We start from the raw sequence: 23590 nt of genomic DNA, 5'->3' as shown, positions 1-23590 counted from the left end.
CCATTCCCTTCCCAGCGATGGCCCATACTAACATCTAATGCATGTTAAATTTGTCCACAAATCTGTGAATGCCTGCACTGAATGTTATCAGCACCCACGTAAGTGCCAGCTCCTCCCCAACCCTGCCCCCATGCTGTCCTTGACATGAATATCAAGTGGTTAATATGTCAAATGTTGAATCAGTTTTAAAAAGATGCACTGCCAGTCAGCTGTTACTTGACAATAGTGATTCTGTTTCATTACCAAAGATTTTCACATTGGTCATCACATTTCTGTTGCTGAGAAAAGCAATGCTTGTCTTCTTGTAGGGCAGGGTGCTCATTTATTTTTCTTTAAGAATTATTGCCTTCTTTTCCTATATATAGTTGGTAATGCTGTCAGTACTATGGACTTCTATGACCCTTTCATAGTACTGCCTGTCCTACTTAGCATTACATATCATAAAATGAAATTGTTTTCTTAGTCTCTGGTGAAGCATAAAACTGGAAACATGCACTGGGAGGAAGGCTGTTTATCGAAATGAACCATACTGGATTAGTCAAAATGCCTGGTCTACAAAGTTTGTGCTATTATTTTTTCATTTTACAGCTTTGAGGGTTTTCTTTTTGTTTGTTTGTTTGTTTGTTTGTTTGTTTATGTATTGAGAAAGCATGTTCTCTTCTGACAATTTCTTTTGACTTAAGTGGTCATAGATACCTTTTATCTGGAAATAGCCCCAATTAATTATCGTTACTCGGTTTGCTTTCAAAAGCAGCATTTCTTTAATGCTACCTGGCTGTTATCTAGAGATTTTTTTTTCCTTTGTGCTATTTTTAACTGTTCCTTTTTGTCCCTTTCCTGGATAGCTACCATCTGCCACTTTAAATGGTTTGGAATTCAAGATTTTTAAAGATATCCTGTCTTAAGTTACTTTTTTTTCAGAAATACTCACCAAGTTCATTCACTGTTCTTATTAAAATGCCCATGGCAATTTAACTGTGTGGTTGGCTTCTCAATTCTTTCTGTTCTCATAGTCTATATTTCCCATATAGGGCCCCATTTACCAAGCTGCATTAGCTGCTTAATGTGGGAAGTAACAAGCAATAACAGTGCAGCACTTTATTAACTGTTAGTGTACACTAACAGCATGTTCAATTGAAAATCACCTTTTGAGGGTAAGGAATAAGCAAGGATTGTGTCTTGTAGTTACTGTGTGTTAATAGCTTACAGGACAGCACAGTACACTTAGCTGTACCTTGAGAAAGGGGTGGGCAACCACAATGAATATTTATGAGATCTTTTGCAATCAATAGAAGCAGTACAAGCAAATCAATCTCATGCATGTGCATTGTGGAAATCTTGAAACCTAACTGGATTGTGGTTCTCAGTGACTGTGGTTGCCCACCCCTGCCTTAGAGCAGACCAGTCAAAAATGCTGGGAACACCCCCCAAAATTATCAAAGAGGTTTTGCACTTAACATGACTTAACTTTTGGTAGCTAACACCCTTTAGGTGCAAAACAATAGTGCACCTTATAAATGGACCCCATAATAGAATAAAGCTGCACCACTGTTTTTATTTTGTTTACATATCCCTTCCAAATCCCATTAACATTGAACTGAATTTTAGAGGGGATGTCCAACTTAGAATATGCAAATGTATGCAGTAGGGATGCTCGTATGGGGCCTGACTGAAAAAAGCTCAGGAGTAGTGTGAATTTACATGGAGGAAAAGCCTCAAAAAGCTCCCGGCGCTGTTGAGCAACGGGAGCAGGACTGCTTCATCATTGGCCCAAAAAACCTCCTATTGTCTTCCAACAACTCCTTGATGATATAGCCAAAAAAAAGTTTTAAATATTTCTGATTCCTGCAATATCACCAAATACAGAGAGATAATAGATAGAACTTGTACTTAGCTTTGTATGGTGATTCCCTATCCAAAAGTCAAGACCGTGATCTACGATGGCCAGTGTTTTGTCCACCTGCTTCAAGGTCCGTCGGTCAAAAAATCTGTTGAAAAAAAGGGGATAAAGATCAGCACATAACGAGCACACACTGCGTTTCAAAAAGTCTTAACTAGCAACCAGTGCTTTTTTTGTAGGAAAAAAAAGGTACCAGTACTCATGGGCGGGGTCACCACATATGGCTCCACCCCTATGATAGCCACACCCACATTGGCCACACCCCTTATACCAGCCATGGCGCATATAAACAGACATCATTGAAAATATTATAGTAGTATAGGAGAAAAAAATAACGTGATTTTTTTCATTATAAATCATTTCTGTAAGCTGTTACAGCTCCAGTATAACCAGTGCAAAATAAGACAGCAGATGCAAATTCTCAAATTGGACATATTTCAAACACTAAAATGAAAATAAAATGATTTTTTTCTACCATTGTTGTCTGGTGACTTTGTTTTTCTATCCATATTGGTCCCAGTCTCTGATTCTGCTGCTCTCTATCTGTTCCCTTAACTCCATTTCCAGGGCTTCCTTTCCATTTATTTCTTTACTTTCCTCCTTTCTTCTTCATTTCTTGCCATATAGCCATAAGTAAAAGCTGGGTCCTCCTCCATGGAATTGACTGGAGGAGGTATAATGTGGATCCAGCTTTTGCCTATTTTCTCCATCCATGTTAAGTTTTTCTCCTCTCTTCCCTTTCCCTCATCTCCATCCATGTGCATCTTCTTCTTTTTTTCTTTCCTCCCCTCCATCCATGTCCAGCACTTCTCCTCTCTCCTCCCCTCCATCCATGTCCAGCATTTCTCCTCTCTTCCCTCCCCTGTATCCATATAAAGCAATAATTCTCTCTCCCCTCTCCTCCATCCAAGTCCAGCATTTCTCCTCTCTCCCCACCAACCCCTCCATCCATCCATCCATGTCCAACAATTCTCCTCTATCTCCTGCTCTCCTCTCCATCCATTTCCAGCATTTCTACTCTCTTCCCTGCCCTCCCATCCATGTGCATCTCTTTTCTCTCTTCCCTCCACTCCATCCACGTCCAGAATGTCTCCTCTCTCCCCTGCCCTCCCCTCCCTTGTCCAGTGAATCTCCTCTGTCTCCTGTCCTCCCCTGCCATCCATGTCCAGTGATTCTCCTCTCTCTCCTCTCCCCTCCCCTTCCCTCCCCTCTCATCCTTGTCCAACGATTCTCCTCTCTCCCCTGTCCTTCCATCCATGTCCATTGAATCTCTCTTCCCTAACCTCCCCTCCCATCCATGTCCAGTATGTCTCCTCCTTCCGCTGCCCTCTCCTCCCATCCATGTCCAGTGATTCTTCTCTGCCCCCTGTCCTCCCCTGCCATCCATGTCCAGCAATTCTCCTCTCTCCCCTGCCCTCCCCTCCCATCCATGTCTAGCAATTCTCTCTTCCTTGCCCTCCCATCCATGTCCAGCAATTCTCCTCTCTCCCCTCCATGTCCAGCAATTCTCTCTTCCCTGCGCTCCCCTCCCATCCATGTCCAGCGATTCTTCTCTCTCCCCTCCATGTCCAGCAATTCTCTCATCCCTGCCTTCCCCTCCCATCAATGTCCAGCAATTCTCTCTTGCCCTCCTCTCCACTCCCATCCCATCAATGTCCAGCAATTCTTTCTTCCATGCCCTCCCCTCCCATGATGTCCAGTGATTCTCCTCTCTCTCCCCTGCCCTGCCCTCCCCTCTCCCATGTCCAGCGATTCTTCTTCCCCCAGCCCATCCTCCTTCTCCACTGTCTGCCAGCGAAGCGATAGAAAGGCTGCCAGCATTGGACTCAGCAGCGCAAATGGTGCAGCAATTGTGGAAACAGGAAGTTGAAACAACGTAGGTGGAACTCGCAGAGGGAAGTTTCTACACTGCCAGCCTCTCTCAATCGCTGCCTGCACCATTCACGCTGCTGAGTCCAACGTAGTAGTAAGTAGGGGAGTGAGAGGAAGGGTGCAGGACTCACCGGGGGGAAAAAAGGTGCCGGTACGCCATACCATGGCGTACCAGCACAAAAAAAGCACTGCTCATAACAATTTCAAATACACAGCATGGAACCTCTGTCCGTATCTTCACAAAGGAGGAAGACAAAGGATCAGAAAAATAGCTACCCTATAAAGGGTTGACGTCAGACGCTCTCAGAACATGGCAACCAATCACAGGGACTCAATTAAAGGAACACACACTTTCTGGACAGTCCAGCAGTCTACTTACCAGTAATGAAAATCTTTAATACTTTTAATCCAATTTTGATTCAGTCTTCTGCTATAGGTGCCTGTCTGTCACATGGAAGGGAGATATACACCAGAAAAAATAATCTGGTTTTAAAACAAATAAAAATATTTTTTCACTCAATGAATAGTTGAGCTCTGGAACTCTTTGCTGGAGGATGTAGTTATAGCAGTTAGCGTATCTGGGTTTAAAAAAGGTTTAAATACAAGAAAATCTCAAAAATTCTCAAAATTATATTGATGGGTTTCAAGGCACCAGTACACCACAACAATTCACTACGCGCCTATCTGTGAAGAAAAATCCTCAGTAAAGCGATCCCACCTGCAATGCTTCTAAGGTATGGGCACAGCTCACCATTATAGGAAAAACCTCCACTTACCGCAGTGTAGGAACATTATCACTCTTGCTTCCAATGTCTTTGAAGACCACTAACGTTCTCAGGAAAGTCCAAAGGTGGTATGGGCAGGGCAGCACAATCGAACACTCTGTGGTAATACTTCAGACCTTTGTGTTCTTCTCAATCTTCCGATCCGGCCCTCCGCCAAACTATAACACTCTCAGATGCCTGACAGGGAGCCCCTGTTTCGCTAAGAGCTGCATCAGGGGTATCGCACTAGGAATCTCAATCCCAATCCTGTGTCGTGGCCACTTACAAACCAACAGGTTTGGCAAGTTCCTGGAGGAAAAGTCTTTAGTCTACTATTGAGACAGACGTGGGGAAGCCACTGCTTGCCTTGGGTTGGTAGAATGGAATGTTGCTACTATTTGGGTTTCTGCCAGGTACTTGTGACCTTGATTGGTCACTGTTAGCAGGATACTGGGCTAAGTGGACCATTGGTCTGACCAGTATGGCTATTATGTTCTTCCCAATGTACTTTTCCCCATCTGCAGAGAAGATACTGCTAAGATGTGAATTAAGTCTAGAACTACTGTATATGAGCAATGTTGCCACCTGCTTTATCTTTATTTTTAACAGTATCCTAGTGCTTGAGGTATATTTTTAAAATCTTTTTTTGCGTGTTTTTCATAGTATATCCCATCCTACAAAGATTGTTTTGCCATTTCAAAATTGGGAACCTAAAGAAAAGCCTACTGAAGAAGGGGATCTTGGACCACTGGTACAACATACTTATGAGGTATCTATTTTAAAAAAATTATTGTATTTCCCATAGTGCTTTATGTCTTTCTTTCACTGTTAATCTGGAGTCATGGAGCCATATACAGCTCTTTAGCACCCTCTGTGTTACTCATATTTTACAGAATTTAAAATTATCACATGAAGCTAATTATTGTATTTTAAATAAAATATAGTTAACACACAGCAGCGGAGCTTGCCAATTTAGGGGCCCTTTTACTAAGGTGCATAGGAACTTATGCGCGTCCAACGTGCACCAAATTGGAACTGCCACCAGGCTACTGCATGCCCCGAGCGGTAATTCCATTTTTGATGCGCGTCCAAAACACGCAGCAGTATTCGGCAGTTTATGAGCACTGGCCACTTACCACCTAGTTAGTGCATGAGACCTTACCACTAAGTCAATGGGTGGTAAGGTCTCAGGCCAAAAATGGATGCGTACTGGTTTTAATTTTGCCATACATCCATTTCGGCCACAAAAAAAGCGCCTTTTTTCCAGGCATGCTGAAAAAATGGCCCGCGCATGTCCAAAACAGACGCCTACACCAGCGCAGGCCACTTTTAGGTGCGCCTTAGTAAAAGGGCCCGTAAGTGTCTCCCTGAGTCGTACCAGTGTTAGTCCGTTCCCTTATTTAAAAGAAAAATGTACCTATCATGCATTGTGGAACATTTCAACAAGATGGATATGAAGTTCTTCTTTCCACTTTGAATCAATGTAAAGGTTTTAATTTGACTTGGTTTTATTTTCATTTTCATAAAAAGCCACTGCAATTCCTGTGTTCATTTGGGAATAGCCATTTTCAGAAACGCATTGCAAATTATTTTGAATGCAAATTGATTGACCTGTGATTGACCTACTCAACATCCAGTCCTATTCAAAATGTTGTTGCTTCAAAGCACTTCACATATATTTAAAGAACAACTTATGTAAAATAAAGGGATTATCAGAACCGGACCTGAATGGCAGCAACACTATTACCGCTGTACACTTTGCTCTTAAGGTCAGTCATCAGTCTACAGTGATCTTTATTACCACCATCAGGCCCAGTATTCAAAGGATTTATGCTCCTAACTTTGAGAGTAATAGTCCTAAATTGGCATTTTTGAAAATTTACAAGGATTAAATGCCTAAATTTACCCTCAAAATTTCACTAAACTCTAAATTTAAAATCATAAAAAGTGGGTGGAAGCAAGAATGAATTTAGAGCTCCATGATGTGACTGCATCTCAAATGCTATGTGCAACTCTGGTCACCTCATCTCAAAAAAGATATAGCAAAATTAGAAAAGGTACAGAGAAAGGTGACAAAAATGATAAAAGTGATGGGATGACTTCTCTAATAGGAAAGGCTAAAGTGGGTAGGGCTCTTCAGCTTAGAGAAGAAATGGCTGAGGGGAGATATGATAGAGGTCTATAAAATACTGAGTGGAGTGGAACGAGTAGACGTGAATTGCTTGTTTAGTCTCTTTCCAAAAATACTAGGATTAAGGGGCATGCAATGAAGCTTCAAAGTAGTAAATTTAAAACATAAGAATGGCCATACTGGGTCAGACCAGTGGTCTTTCTAGCCCAGTATCCTGCATCCAACAGTGGCCAATCAAGGTCACAAGTACCTGGCAGAAACAAACCGGAGAAAATATTTCTTCACTCAATATGTAATTAAACTCTGTAATTTGTTGCCAAAGAAATTGGTAAAAGCAGTTAGATTTGCAGGGTTTTAAAAAAGATTTGAATAGTTTCATAAAAGAAAAGTCCATAAGCCATTATTAAGATGGACTTGGGGAAATCCAATGCTTATTTCTAGGATAAGTAGCATAAAATCTGTTTTATTGTGCTAAGATCTTGCCAGGTACTTGTGACCTGGATTGACCACTATTGGAAACAGGATACTGGGCTTCTGTCCCAGCATGGTAAAGCTATTAAAAAAAAAAAAAGATAGGAGCTTAGCACTGATTTTCAGTTCTAGGATTATAAATCTAAGCAATTGAATGGTAGGCTAAATTTGTAACAATAACTTTTAAACTCCTCAGTTAAGATGAATATTCAGCTGAAACTAAGGGTCCTAAATTCAGCTAAAACTAGAGCACACATTTAGGGGCACTTTTACAATGCTGAGGTAAGCACTGATGTGTGCTTAGCACAAGTTAAAAATGCCTACTGCGGGGCCTGCTAAGGCATCCCATGGTAGTTACATGTACGCACGCTTCCCACACACTAAATAATAATTTTAAATGTTTATCACTGGGAGCGTGTTTGAGGGCGGAAAATGGGCATGTTCAGTGCTAATGGGCTAGCGTGTGGGCATTGCAACACTCTGCCTCTAACCCATTAGCACGTGATTGACGTTATTCTATATGGTCTATCAGAAATGCATTCAAATCACAAGGGGGTGAGTCAGGGGTGTGTTAAGGGGCAAGATTTCAGCGTTGGATGTTTTTCAGCCATAATGGAACAAAACAAAACCGTCCAGGACTAAAACTAAGACGTTTTGAGCTACACCTATTTTTATAATGAATAAGGCACAAAAAGGTGCCCTAAATGACCAGATGACCACTGGAGGAAATCAGGGATGATCTCCCCTTATTCCCCCAGTGGCCAATAACCCCCTCCCACCCACCCCCAAAATGTGATTAAAAACATTATATATGAGCCTCTATGCCAGCCTCAGTTGTAATACTCAGGTCCATTGGAGCAGTATGGAGGTCCCTGGAGTATTCTAGTGGTGGGTGCAATTCACTGCAGACAGGTGGACTCAGGCCCATACCTCTTCCTACCTGTTACACTTGTGGTGGAAACTTTGAGCCCTCCAAAACTCACCAGAAACCCACTGTACTCACATAGAGGTGCTCCCTTCACCCATAAGGGCTATTGTACTGGTGTACAGTTAGAGGTAGTGGGTTTTGATTGGCTCAGCAGACAAGATAAGGGAACAACGGTGAAATGTGTAACTTGGAGCATTTAGTTGAAGTCCACTGCAGTGCCCCTAGTGTGCCCCATTGCTCTCCTAGGATGTCTGTGTGGCCAGTCTACTAAGAATACTGGTTCCTCCTACATCCCAATGGCTTGATTTTGTGCATTTTTTACTTGGACATGGTTTTTTTTTTTTTTAATGGACCAAAAAGATAAACACACAGAACACAAAAACATCTAGCAAATAGCCATTTTCGAAAAAATATAGACATTTTTCTGTTTTGAAAATGACTATATTCCCCTACTTGAATTTTGGACATTTTGAGCAAAATGTTGAAAGCTGGACTTAGACGTCATATTGAAATTGCCCCTCCAAGCACTTTGTAAGTTTAAGTGCTTTGAAAATGTGTCTTCACGTAACTTTGTAAGTCTGTGTGCTTTGAAAATGAGCACCATTGTGTACTAGAGAAAATTGCATTGTGGAGTTGTAGAACAAAGGCTACAGCAGAAATCAGTGATTAACATTTGATTAAAAAGCAGAGAGCTCTGAAGTGACAGAAGTCATTTAGGAGTTGATTGCTTTCAGTAAAGTTTTGATGGAAAGCAGTATATGTGAGAAAAGAAAACCATAAAATAGCTTTTTGAGTAATTTGGCTCGTATTTCATAAGAGAATGCTCCAGTATTTTTCTTTTTTAATTTTAGAAGTACATTAACATTCTTCTTTATTTATTTGGCAGCTACATAATATAGGTCCAAGTGCCATCAGTGATTCTGTCCTCCATGTTGGATGGCCATTTTCTAGTCGAGATGAGTTTCTTCTTTATATTTTTTATATCCAGACATCTGGACCTTTGCAATGCCAAACAAGTACTGCCATCAACACATTGCAAATAAAGGTAAGGCACTTCATATTGGTTGCCTCTTTTGTGTTTCTGCAGAGCAAGACACCAACAAACTGACTGGTCTTTTATTTGTGCACTTACAGGAGGGAAGATGAAGTGTTGCAGAGTAAATATAAAGATGCAAAAAGAAAGTTTAAAGTGGATTTTGCTCAGAGGAAAGATAGGTAGAAGACTGAGGTTGCTCTGAAGAGCTTAGTAGAATGGTGGTAGGATAGGTTTCACACTGAAAGTAACGTATAGAAATGAGTCTTTGGTAAGGCCTGATATTCAACACACAGCAGTCAACAGTTTTTAAGACCTGGCTGAATTAAGCTTGGAGGTTCAGTGCCCTTTGGCATTGAATATCTAGGGAAGTGTCAAGTGTGGTCACCCGGAAGTTAAATAAACACCAGCTAGGTAGGAAGAGCACATAGGCACATCTGTTGCACCTGTTTTATAAAGGCAGCTTGCACTTTTATGAAACAGCCTACCCAAAATCTCTCATACAAAATTACACCTCCTCAGATGCGGGAATAACTTTGTGCATGTATGCACTGGTAGAAATCAGAGCATATGTATATTATATATATACTAGCCGTTAAGCCCATTAAAATGTAATAATTCTCACCTCCATCCATCCATGTCTAGCAAACCTCCTCTCTCCCCTGCCCTCCCCTCCCCTGATCCATGTCCAGCAACCCTGCTCTCTCACCTGCCCTCCCCCCCATGTCCAGCAGCCCTCCCCCCATATCCAGCAACCCTCCTCTTTCCCTTGTCCCCCCATCCAACAACCCTCCTCTCTCCCCTGTCCTCCCCTCCATTGATCCATGTCCAACAACCCTGCTGTCTCCCCTGCCCTCCCCCCCATGTCCAGCAGCCCTTCTCTCTCCCCTGACCTCACCCTGTCCATCGACCCTCCTCTCTCACCTGCCTCTGACCCTCCTCTCTCCCCTGCCCTCCCCCCTTATCCAGCAACCCTCCTCTTTCCGTTGGCCGCCCTCCGTCCACCAACCCTGCTCTCTCCCCCTGCCCTCCCCCCATGTCCAGCAACTCTCCTCTCTGCCCTGCTCTCTCCCCATGTCCAACAACCCTCCTCTCTCCCCCTGCCCTCCCCCCATGTCCAGCTATCCTCCTCGCCGCCGCTCCCTCCCCCCTCCGTGCCTGGCCCACTGCACTGACATGAAAGCGCTGCAGGCAGCAGCAGATCACTCTGCTGCTGCCTGCAGTGCTTTCACACGGAGGTGAGAGGTGCTGTCATGTCAGTGCAGGGGGCCTGATACGGAGGGGGGTGGGAGCGGCGGCAACGTCAGGGATGGGGGGTGGAGGTTGGTGCGCCGGCGATGTTGCTTCATCTCCAGCCTCCAGCGGCAGCGTCCATTTCCCTCTCTGTTCCGCCCCCTGACATCATCACGTCTTGACGCGAGGGCAGGACAGAGAGGGAAGTCTCTACTGCGCATTTGCAGGTGAGTCGGTCACTTGTCATTTATATAGTTAGATTGCACTAAATGAAAAGAGAGATATAATAGGCATCTCTGAAACCTGGTGGAAGGAGGATGACCAGTGTGACACTGTCATACCAGAGTATAAATTATATTGCAGTGATAGGATGGATCGATTTGGTAGAGGGGTAGCATTATATGTTAAGAAGGGCCTTGAATTGAATAGACTAAAACACATCTTGGAATTCCTATGGATAGAAATTCCATATGTAAAGGGGAAAAGAATAGTGATAGGTGGGTACTACTGTCCACCTGGCCAGGATAAGCAGAGAGATGTAGAAATGTTATCAGAAATTAGGGAGGCTAACAAACTTGGGAACACAATAAAAATTACCCTATTGATTGGGAAAATGTAACATCAGGGCATGCCAGGGAAGTAAAGTTCCTTGATGAAATCAAGGACTGCTTTATAGAGCAGCTGGTTTAGGAACCAATAAGAGGGGAAACCATTCTAGACCTAGTCCTTAGTGGAGCGCATGATCTTGTTCAAGACGTAATGGTGCTCGGGTCTCTTGACAACAGTGATCATAACATGATAAGATTTGATATAAGCTCTGGCGTAAGTACACACAGGAAATCCAATACGTTAGCATTTAACTTTCAACGAGGAGACTATGATAAAATAAGAGCAATGTTTTGTTTTTTTTAATTTAAAAAAAAACTTATGGAAGCAGCTGCAAAGGTCAAAAATGTATATCAGGCATGGATAATGTTCAAAAATACCATTCTGGAAGCCCAGACCAAATATATTCCATGTATTAAAAAAGGAGGAGGGAAGGCCAAACGACAGGCATGGTCAAAATGTGAGGTGAAGGAAGCTATTAGAGCTAAAAGAAAATCCTTCAGAAGATGGAAGAAGGATCTGACTGAAAATAATAGAAAACAGCACAAGGAATGGCAAGTCATATGCAAAGCACTGATAAGGAAGGCAAAGAGAGACTTTGAAAAGATTGCATTGGAAGCAAAAACACATAGTAAAAACTTTAGATATATTAGAAGCAATAAGCCAGCAAAAGAATCAGTTGAACCACTAGATGACAGAGGGATAGGGACAATGCAGGGAAAACAAGGCCATAGTGGAGAGATTAAATGAATTGTTTGCTTCGGTCTTCACCGAGGAAGATGTGGAAGAGATACTAATGCCAGAAATGGTATTCAATGCTGACTCAAATCTCCGTAAACCTGGAAGATGTAATGGGACAATTTGACAAATTGAAGAGTTGCAAATATGTCTTCACTTAATGCGTAATTAAACTGTGGAATTCATTGCCAGAGAATGTGGTAAGAGCAGTTAGTTTAGCAAGGTTTAAAAAAGGTTTGGATAACTTCCTAAAAGAAAAGTTCATAAACCATTATTAAGATGGATTTGGGAAAATCCACTGTTTATTTCTAGGATAAGCAGCATAAAATCTGTTTTTCTGTTTTGGGATCTTGCCAGGTATTTGTAACCTGGATTGGCCACTGTTGGAAACAGGATATTGGGCTTGATGGACCTTCAGTCTGTCCCAGTATGGCAATACTTATGTTCTTAAGTGTCACTGCACCCATTCCACACATTCTCTGCTACCTGGAATGCCTATGGCTATATCACATAAGAGTAGAAACTATCTGCTCGATATTCAGCCAGGACAGTAAGCAGTTTTTTTTAAACTAATCTCGAACATAAGTTAAAACAGCTAGCATAGCAAACATCCACACTAACAGCTTAGCACTGCTTAGTGAGTGTGACAAGGGCAGAGCAGAGGTGTGGCAGTCATTGGTATCTAGCGTGTGGCTTGGTACCTTGTGCTAGCTGTCACTACTGCTGATAGCACCTCAAGAGGAGGCAGTAGGTACAGTGGTGCTGCCCCCACCATCCACATCTCCACCCTAGTACTCCCCAGATCTAAGTTCCTAAACCACCCCCCCCCCCCTCACCTTCCATTCATATTTCCTAACCCCCTTAATGGCATACCCCTCCAATCTCTCTAATACCCACTCTGAACTGCAAAACGCTATAGACTCCTCCCAAAAACTCAAAGGCCTGCCCACATATGAGCACTGGACTCTTTTCCACCTTCCCTAGGAGTCAGCCTCCTATCTAAGGAGACAATATCCTTACATGGAAGGCTGACCACTAATGATAGCACTGGATGGTGATGGAAGGTAAGAAGAGGGTCTAATATAGGAGAGGAAGTTTGTGGTGAGAGTGGTGCCACAGTATATCTCATTATGGGCCCCTTTTTCCAAGCTGAGGTAAAAGGGGACCAGCACTAACATTGGTGTGTGTTTTTCACATAAGCACCAAGGCCCCCTTTTAGCACAGATGGTAAAAGGGAAGTCTCGCTTTTCTACATGAAATGGCCAGGCAACAAGTAAAGCACTTGCCGTGCGGCCATTTTGGGGTGAAGCCCTTAGGTGGCAGTAAGGGCTTCAGCATTAACCTAGCTGTAACCGAGCAGTGTGCGGTACTGCCCAATTACCGCTAGGTACACTCCAGTGCTACAAAAATAGATACACTGTATAGCAAGTGGTAAGCCTGCGTTGGGCTTACCGCCACTTAGTAAAAGGAGCCCTATGTTTCTTAGTTATTTCTGCAAGGGCCACACCATGTTATCTGCCATGCTAGTAGCACAGGCTGTCTTACACTGCATATAATGTGGTCCCCACTTCTTCCTGTATTGCGTTTTAGAGCAGTTTGTGGTGATCGCTATCCTTTGACAACCTGATGAGTTTTTTTGCTAGCTGCAGTGCTTTGAACCCTATATCTCAGAAAAATACACAGCAGAAGTTTTCAGAGAAGCACCAATCTTAAGTGACATCTGATGTAGGGCTGACCATTGCTCCACTAACCTCTCCAGCATCAGGACATTTGAGGATGTCACTGTCTATTCCTCCGAGAAGCAGTGGGACTCAAGGGCATAGCCAGACACCCAAGATGGGTGAGCAGAAGAACCCCACCCCATTCTACAGGTGTTTTGGTCTCTTCTTCTCGCACCTGCATGCCATATGGTCTCTCAAGCATTCCCCCTCTCCCGCTTACCTTTTAAATAGCAGATTTTCACCAGCAGTGAGCAGCAACTAATACACATGTTGACCCCACAGCCTTCCCACTGATGCAACTTCCTGTTTCTGCATAGGCGGGAATACGTCTGAGGGAAAGCTGTGGGGCCGGTGTGAGCAGTATGTATTAGTCGCTTCTTGCTGCAGTTGAAGATCTGCTATTTACAATGTATGCAGAAGGGACAGTTTTGGGGAGTTTTCAGCTGGTGGGGCTTGGGAATCCCTGCCAGCCACATCATAGGTGTGCTACTACTGGATGGGCCTGAGCCCAAAGTGGGCGGGCCTACCCTTGGCTACACCACAAGTGGGACTATTGAAATGAGAGGCAGAAGAGCTTTACAGGGAGGTGATGAAAGAGAATTACGAGACCCTAATCTCACTAGGCAGATCATGAAAGCATCAATCCTGAAGTATTATCAAGGATTAAACAAGAGAAAGAGCCATATATCTGGGATCTAAAGGAGTCAGGAGATAGAGAAATTGCTCAGTCATACACTGGAGGACTTTTTCCTGTTCATGTGATTAATTTATTTCATTTTGAAGAATCTGATGACCCCTGATGCAGGCAGTTGAGTCTTTCTTTAAATAAACCTTTTTAAGCATTATTAGTTGTTCCTCCTTGCTTGGACCACCTTTGCTGCTGTTTGTATACCTGTTGATTCTGCAGAGGTTCATCTCTTGTTTGTTGTCGTTGTTGTTGTACTGTGTATGGTGAACAACTTCCCCATTATATTGAGCATTCTTTTAAACAAAAAAGGACATTGTAATAAGAATACTGTAGAAAGGTTAATGTTTGCACTACAATCTGCCTCAACTCTCAATTGAACCATAAAAAATATGAGCTACTGCATGCACATATGGAATGCAGCTTATTCACTGAATCACTGTATGCTGAAATAGTGGCTTCTCCTGACTGAGAAGATCAAGGGAATCCACAGAATTTTAACATGTTTCTGTAGTAGAGGGGTTCAGTAGAAGTATTGCTAATTTTGCTCTTCACATTCTTTATTTTAAAGATCTCAGTTGTACATCAACCACGCATGTGTTAGCAATATATTTCAAGCACTGAGCTGTTGTTTTTAGATACCCATCATTGGTCTTATGTTCCCTTCTATAGTCATGGCCTATATTTTGCAACTGTTCAAAGATAAATTTTCAGTAACCGTAAAAGTACTATTTTGCACAGTTTTATTTATTCAGTAGCATGTTTGTTTATTTATTTCAAAAACTTCAAATCCATCAAACCTAAAACCTTGCTTTCAGCTGATAACAATCAAAAGCATAATTACAGATAAACTTATGACATACATGACCATCAGGCCCACAATAAAACCAGCATATCAACTCCAAATTATGTTTGAAAAAAATAAAATAAATTCTTACTCAATTATAATCTTATTGAGTACATAACGCTAAAGGTGGGTTCAGAAAAGTGCAGTCAGGGGTCTATTAGTCTTTCATGTAAAATACCTTGGGAATCAGATGACTCTCAAAAAATGTTAACAGAGATATCATATGCGATGGGTCGCTGCACTTGTCTTCCTTCCGGTTTGTGTTCAGACCGGTATGCAGCGTTTGGCAGAGACAAGTGTAGCGACCCATCGCATATGATATCTCTGTTAACATTTTTTGAGAGTCATCTGATTCCCAAGGTATTTTACATGAAAGACTAATAGACCCCTGACGCAGGCCTTCTCGGCCGAAACACATCACGTGTCGGGTTGTTTTATTGATTTTGAATAAAGACCTTGTTTAGAAGGACTCCAACTGTGAGAGGTTTTTATTGGATCCACTGTTGTTCGTTTGTCTTTGGTTCTCCTGTGGAGAGATCACCTTCTGTGGGTGTTTGCTAAATTGAGATGGATCATACCCAGTCCACAATAAGCAGCATTCCACGTGGGAGGTACTCTATTTACATGCACTAACCACTAGAGCCCCCCACAAGGCCTCAACTCATTAAAGGCCTGAGCCAAATGCACCACAGAGTCTGTCACAGAACAACAAATGCAAAAACGAAGCTGTGCAGACTGCAAAATTACATCTGCCCATAACAGCCCCGTAGCACCAAAATCATGCTTAGACGGGGCTACCAACTCTCCCACCCTCAAAGCTCCAAAGAATGCCATAGAAAAAGCTAACTGAAACAAAAGCGCCTCAAAAGCAGAACAACAAATATGTGGCAAGGCTGACTCTAACCCATCAAATCAAGAAATAAAATAGGACCCCAGAAAGGCTGGGCACCTAACAGCTTCCCAAGTTTATCCTCACACAGGGGTGTATCTTAAATCCATAATTATCTGATAACACGCAGAAAAAATAAATAAATAAAAATAAAAGTCACAATTAATACCTTTTATTAAATTTAGATATTAGATATGTATCATATGTCAAAGAATAAAGTGGTTGCTCAAAGCATATTCTAACCACAATTGCTCAACTGCAAAACACTATGCACAACTTTGTCCAAAAACACACTCGGAACCTTACTGTACCATAAATATTACACTGGGCAGACCTAATACACCAATATACCACCCAAACGGAAAATGCAGACCGTCAACAATATGAAACAAGGGATCATATCATCACAATTCTCATGTAGAACCACAAAACACCCTAATTCATGTTTAATGTGGGATAAAATGCCATAAATAAGTAAATTAATATAAACTTTTAATGTTGCGCACCTGATTCTCAAAGTGGACATATTCCAAACACTATAATAAAAATAAAATGATCTTTTCTACCTTTGTTGTCTGGTGACTTTTTCTGATCATGCTGGCCCAGTATCCGTTCTGCTGCTATCTGTCCTCAGTGCAGGTCAGGAAGTCATCCTCCTTAAATACAGTGGTGGAAATAAGTATTTGATCCCTTGCTGATTTTGTAAGTTTGCCCACTGACAAAGACATGAGCAGCCCATAATTGAAGGGTAGGTTATTGGTAACAGTGAGAGATAGCACATCACAAATTAAATCCGGAAAATCACATTGTGGAAAGTATATGAATTTATTTGCATTCTGCAGAGGGAAATAAGTATTTGATCCCCCACCAACCAGTAAGAGATCTGGCCCCTACAGACCAGGTAGATGCTCCAAATCAACTCGTTACCTGCATGACAGACAGCTGTCGGCAATGGTCACCTGTATGAAAGACACCTGTCCACAGACTCAGTGAATCAGTCAGACTCTAACCTCTACAAAATGGCCAAGAGCAAGGAGCTGTCTAAGGATGTCAGGGACAAGATCATACACCTGCACAAGGCTGGAATGGGCTACAAAACCATCAGTAAGACGCTGGGCGAGAAGGAGACAACTGTTGGTGCCATAGTAAGAAAATGGAAGAAGTACAAAATGACTGTCAATCGACAAAGATCTGGGGCTCCACGCAAAATCTCACCTCGTGGGGTATCCTTGATCATGAGGAAGGTTAGAAATCAGCCTACAACTACAAGGGGGGAACTTGTCAATGATCTCAAGGCAGCTGGGACCACTGTCACCACGAAAACCATTGGTAACACATTACGACATAACGGATTGCAATCCTGCAGTGCCCGCAAGGTCCCCCTGCTCCGGAAGGCACATGTGACGGCCCGTCTGAAGTTTGCCAGTGAACACCTGGATGATGCCGAGAGTGATTGGGAGAAGGTGCTGTGGTCAGATGAGACAAAAATTGAGCTCTTTGGCATGAACTCAACTCGCCGTGTTTGGAGGAAGAGAAATGCTGCCTATGACCCAAAGAACACCGTCCCCACTGTCAAGCATGGAGGTGGAAATGTTATGTTTTGGGGGTGTTTCTCTGCTAAGGGCACAGGACTACTTCACCGCATCAATGGGAGAATGGATGGGGCCATGTACCGTACAATTCTGAGTGACAACCTCCTTCCCTCCGCCAGGGCCTTAAAAATGGGTCGTGGCTGGGTCTTCCAGCACGACAATGACCCAAAACATACAGCCAAGGCAACAAAGGAGTGGCTCAGGAAGAAGCACATTAGGGTCATGGAGTGGCCTAGCCAGTCACCAGACCTTAATCCCATTGAAAACTTATGGAGGGAGCTGAAGCTGCGAGTTGCCAAGCGACAGCCCAGAACTCTTAATGATTTAGAGATGATCTGCAAAGAGGAGTGGACCAAAATTCCTCCTGACATGTGTGCAAACCTCATCATCAACTACAGAAGACGTCTGACCGCTGTGCTTGCCAACAAGGGTTTTGCCACCAAGTATTAGGTCTTGTTTGCCAGAGGGATTAAATACTTATTTCCCTCTGCAGAATGCAAATAAATTCATATACTTTCCACAATGTGATTTTCCGGATTTAATTTGTGATGTGCTATCTCTCACTGTTACTAATAACCTACCCTTCAATTATGGGCTGCTCATGTCTTTGTCAGTGGGCAAACTTACAAAATCAGCAAGGGATCAAATACTTATTTCCACCACTGTATCTCCCTGGCAACCCAGGACACCTCCAGTTAACTCCCCCTGCTTTCCCAGCAGTAAGGTAAACAAACCATAAACCAATTTCTACAACTGCTAGAGGGCTTTCACTGCAGCTCCTGCTGTGAGGATGGAGATAAATCAACAATTTAATCCCCTCAGAGCAGCTGGACTCCACAGCTGATCCATTCTGCTGCAGCAGGGGGGAGGCTTAGCCTCTCCAAGCCTCTTATACTGGGCGCCTATGCCTACCAAGGACTAGATCTGCTGCAGTGTGATTTTCTGCTTAGCAGCAGTCACAGCAATAGCATTCTTTAACGCCTGCACCTTACCACACAGGAGCTGAGACTCCATGTGGTCAGAATCCAGCTCAATCCCCAAAAGGGTCAATGTCATATAAGGGCCCTCATATTTTCCCTCAGCTAAAGGAATGCCCAGCGTCTGGGCAACCCAAGAAGAAACAAAATAAGATGCTCACATTCCTATGGATCAACCCTGCCCCTAAGCAGAAAATCATCAAGATAGTGTATCAGGGCATCTGAACCAGAAATCTGTTGTATAATCCAATGCACAACGGATGAAAAAGCTTCAAAATATGCACAGGAAACCAAGCACCTCATAGGCATGCACTTATCAAAATAAAATCTAATCTAATCTAATATTAACATTTTTATTCCACCCAAGGTGGCTTAATGCGGATTCCATACAAGACAGAACCAAAGAGGTAATCCCTCCTATAACAATGGAAGGAATGGGGATGTACCAGTAACAAACAAAAAGCTGCCCTCGATGTCTGCCTTGGCCATAAGTGCCCCAGGACCCAAGCCACGCAACTTTAGCATCACCTCATCAAAAGAAATGTATTGAAATGAATAAAGTCCAGTCAATAAATGAGTTGACACTACACCCTTCAAGATAAGACAAGTTGTGTTTCAAGCGAAACTGCCCAGGTTCTCTTTTGGGCACCACCCCTAACAGGGACAATACAAAATCAGGCAAATGTGGCATGGAAAGGGACCCATAATCTGGCCCAAATGCAACTTCTTCTCAAGCTTGGTACACACAGCATCTTTATGCAAAGCTACTGAAGGAGCATTAGCACAGGAATGCAACAACGAATGGCTAGAAAAAAGGAGTAAGGAAATCCTTGGAAAAACCCGCCCCACAATAGCTGCGCATCCACACTACAAGGTTAATCCGGCAATCACTTACCCAGCACATCCACATTAACGGGGGAAGATGCCTTGCTCAGATAGTCCCTCAGAAGAGCCTTCTGCTCCCCCAAATGCACCCCTACCCTACCCAGTAGAAACACAATGCAGTACGGAATGTACCCCGTTATAGTTACTGCACCAGTGCCTATAGCGGCAACCCACTCACACTGCCCCGCATTCAAGTGAAAACAGAAATTCCCTAGAATCCCTCTTTGGGATCCAACTGAGACACCAACCTGGTTTCCAGCCAAGACAGACTGCCCCCAAGAGGAATGGAAGTACCCCAAAATCCCTTTCAAAAACCAGATCCTGTTGCCAATTGCGAGGTCTCCCCATGGGAAAAACTGACCCAGAGGAGGACTCCAGTCGAAAGGGTTGCTGATGCATAGAAGCCAATTCAGCCAATCATAGATCAACATCATAGCACCCCCCAAGCATCACACCTATTCCTAGGACAACTTTTCCTGAACCGCTCATCACTGTTCCCTCTAAGCTGAGCGGGAGTCCTCCATCTACAGTCCTGCCAGTGGGGTGTGCTGTTTCACTGTCACATTTTCAATAGTGAGAGACAGGCAAGCTCTGTAGTTCTCCAGGGATCCTACCTGTTCCTAGTGACTGAAAACACAATATTGAAGCACCACCTTCTATTGGCTGCAATGCAGCTGGAGGTCTCCTCCTCAGCTTAGAGGGAACAGTGCCTCTCATTATAATTCAGCCAGCCCACCCACTGTACATTTTATAAGCCAGTAAAATAAGATCACAACAGTGCAACAGTGACAGGTAAAGGACAGACTTCGCCTCTCTCAACACTCTAGCATAAACATGAAAAACAAGCAGCCAAATAAAAATAATCCATGACACCCGCACCCTCTTCCTCTTGCTATCATCCTTACCCTCATCCCCTTTTCCGCCACTCACCACTACCTTGTTCCAATAAAGAAAAAACATCCATACAACAGCCACGCAAAATTTTCTGCTGCAACTTCTGAGAAATCTGGCAGTCCAAAGGCGCAATCTGAGAAACTGGTGCTGCCCCCCCCCCCCCCCAAGAAATCCCCAACAAATGATTCAACACACCCGGTGCCCCACCAGAAACCCTGGCAAGCAATCCAACATGCTCTGCACACTGCCAACTTCATCTTCTTCCACAGAGAAACAATCTGACAAGTCCCAGGAATTGGATGAAGCTTGCACTTGCATCGGATTCCCAACCTCATGCAAACTCCTACGCTGATGCTTATCCTGATCTACATAAGTACATAAGTACATAAGTAGTGCCATACTGGGAAAGACCAAAGGTCCATCTAGCCCAGCATCCTGTCACCGACAGTGGCCAATCCAGGTCAAGGGCACCTGGCACGCTCCCCAAACGTAAAAACATTCCAGACAAGTTATACCTAAAAATGCGGAATTTTTCCAAGTCCATTTAATAGCGGTCTATGGACTTGTCCTTTAGGAATCTATCTAACCCCTTTTTAAACTCCGTCAAGCTAACCGCCCGTACCACGTTCTCCGGCAACGAATTCCAGAGTCTAATTACACGTTGGGTGAAGAAAAATTTTCTCCGATTCGTTGTAAATTTACCACACTGTAGCTTCAACTCATGCCCTCTAGTCCTAGTATTTTTGGATAGCGTGAACAGTCGCTTCACATCCACCCGATCCATTCCACTCATTATTTTATACACTTCTATCATATCTCCCCTCAGCCGTCTCTTCTCCAAGCTGAAAAGCCCTAGCCTTCTCAGCCTCTCTTCATAGGAAAGTCGTCCCATCCCCACTATCATTTTCGTCGCCCTTCGCTGTACCTTTTCCAATTCTACTATATCTTTTTTGAGATACGGAGACCAGTACTGAACACAATACTCCAGGTGCGGTCGCACCATGGAGCGATACAACGGCATTATAACATCCGCACACCTGGACTCCATACCCTTCCTAATAACACCCAACATTCTATTCGCTTTCCTAGCCGCAGCAGCACACTGAGCAGAAGGTTTCAGCGTATCATCGACGACGACACCCAGATCCCTTTCTTGATCCGTAACTCCTAACGCGGAACCTTGCAAGACGTAGCTATAATTCGGGTTCCTCTTACCCACATGCATCACTTTGCACTTGTCAACATTGAACTTCATCTGCCACTTGCACGCCCATTCTCCCAGTCTCACAAGGTCCTCCTGTAATCGTTCACATTCCTCCTGCGACTTGACGACCCTAAATGGTGCATGAAATATTTCAATGATTTGAGAATTTTTTATCCTTCAAATGCTTGCCCACAGATTTCTGTCCCAGCACCAGATGTAACCACCCACCCTGAACCCTCCAAAAACCTGTGAATCTACCCCCGACCACTAAGTTGTAAGCAAACCAACCCCATGCTCCAAAACAGACTCACCTGCAGACCCCGACCCAGAAGATTACACTGCATCACTCCAAGCAGCTGAGAAAGCAACAAACACCTCTTCAGTCTGAGTAGGCAAAACAGCCGGCACCACCACCGCCAACAATTCCACCAGGCCAGCTCTCCTCACACCTCTACCTTTACCCGTACTAGTTCCTCGCATCACCCCCTTCAGAGCGCCACTCACCTAATGGGGACCTCCAGTCTACGTTGACCAAAGTGAACACCCACTAGAGACAAGCCACTGGTAGCTGTGGCCCACACTCGCAACAGCAAAAGAAGCCTCTAGCACCACATTGCCAAAGGATGCTATGTCATGAACTAAGCCTTTCACAGGTAATCCAACATTGGCAGTCTCCTGCAACATACCAAAACCAACCCATATGGCCCAACAGCGCACTCTTGAAAAGCACCGAGAGGATGCAACAAAAGCACCCAATGAACCAAATGACCCCCAGAGAACCCCCAGTAAGCTCACCCTCCCGCCCTCCACATCACCCACATGATCCCAAAACTGCGCTTCGTACCCAAACACTTCTGTTTGTGCCCTGCATAAAACCACTTCCCCCATTACCATATCAAGCAATCCCCACCCAGCCCTTTTTTCTGGGGATTCTTGCCAAATCCCCACTAGAAGTTAGCTCGGCCTGGTTATGTGCCTGCAGCTTTAATGTTGCAGGCATATCATTTGTCAAATTTACTGCTAACACTTGCTGTAGTACTTGCATAATTCCAAATTCTTCCTTCTGGAGTTCATAGAATATATAATATATAGAGAGAACTTTTCAAAGTGTGATTAGAAATCATATTTAATCAGACATGTGACTTTCAGCATGATGGGAAATCTGTATCTTTCTGCCACTTTTTCTTGGCCTATAACTGTATTTCTTTGTACTTCCAGAGCTTCTTCCTCTCCACATGATGTACAGAAAAATCACTTGGCAATAACACTTCCATTTTCAGTGTTGTTCTCCTGTTTATCTCTTTCATCACTATGATTGGGAATGTCCCAGGTGATCATAATCACTTCATTTTTCAAGTTTCTTTCAGGATCATGACCCCAGTGCTTTTCCAATTCAGCAATGGTATAGTGTTTAGAAACTTACCAGTGGATGAGATCTGTCACCTTACTGTACATTCTCTGTAAAGAAATTATATCCCATGAGAATTTTGTAGCCATCTGTGAGATAAATAACCTTTCCAGCTTGTCCTTACAGAATTTGCATTTGTCTGCTTTACCAATTTTCTCTAAACTCACTGTGGATCATATCATCCACAGTCCACCATCTTATGCTGCACTTAGCCATTCATGTCAGCTATGATCCATATAAGACTTCTGAAATAAAACTTTTTTTCCCACTTTATTTATGCATGTGTAACTTTTTTTTCTTGGATTGCTAATCCAAGTATTTAAAGGCCTTTTTTTTTTCTTGTTTGCTAATCTGTTTATGCGCCTAAATTAGGAGCATATTCTATGCACCAAAATAGATTATGCTTGTAATTTAAGAGCATAAATTTAGGAGCATAAATTATGCTCAGACATTTAGGAGCATAACCTTTATAGAATAAGGCCCATAATGTATACAGCACTGCATATATCTAGTAGTGCTATAGAAAATATTTGTAGTAGTAGGTAGTTACAGTAAAGAAATAATGGGACCAGTGAGTTAGATAATAACAGAGAAAGAAGGTTCAGGGCATGTAGTAGAAAAGAAAATAGGGTGATGGGCAACATGGCAGAATACGTGGAACATTTCGCAGAGAGAATTTGCTGACAATCAATTTTCTGTGACTGTGTAGCAATTCATAGCTGTAGCATCACAGAAAACTGGGAGATCATTAGCATGAATGAATTACCACTAAAGGAATTTTCCACTTTCTTTCTGCAAAAGAAAACTTAAAT

General features: G+C 43.2%; 1 protein-coding gene across 2 annotated transcripts in view; it reads left to right on the top strand.

Annotated features, from left to right (window-relative positions):
- ITGA8 (integrin subunit alpha 8) overlaps nucleotides 1-23590 on the top strand; it is a 521482-nt gene that overhangs the window by 391559 nt on the left and 106333 nt on the right. For both annotated transcript variants that reach the window (XR_003941853.1, XM_030199982.1), the window contains exons 24-25: nucleotides 5200-5305; nucleotides 8953-9111. Coding sequence is in view for 1 of the 2 variants with exons in the window: in XM_030199982.1 (XP_030055842.1) it covers nucleotides 5200-5305; nucleotides 8953-9111 (265 nt within the window). In the remaining variant the exon portion in view is untranslated. The remainder of the gene's footprint in view (nucleotides 1-5199; nucleotides 5306-8952; nucleotides 9112-23590) is intronic.

The sequence above is a fragment of the Microcaecilia unicolor genome, chromosome 1, assembly GCF_901765095.1.
Source record: "Microcaecilia unicolor chromosome 1, aMicUni1.1, whole genome shotgun sequence".
Classification (NCBI taxonomy): Eukaryota; Metazoa; Chordata; class Amphibia; order Gymnophiona; family Siphonopidae; genus Microcaecilia; species Microcaecilia unicolor.
This window is presented reverse-complemented; position numbering and strand designations above follow the sequence as displayed.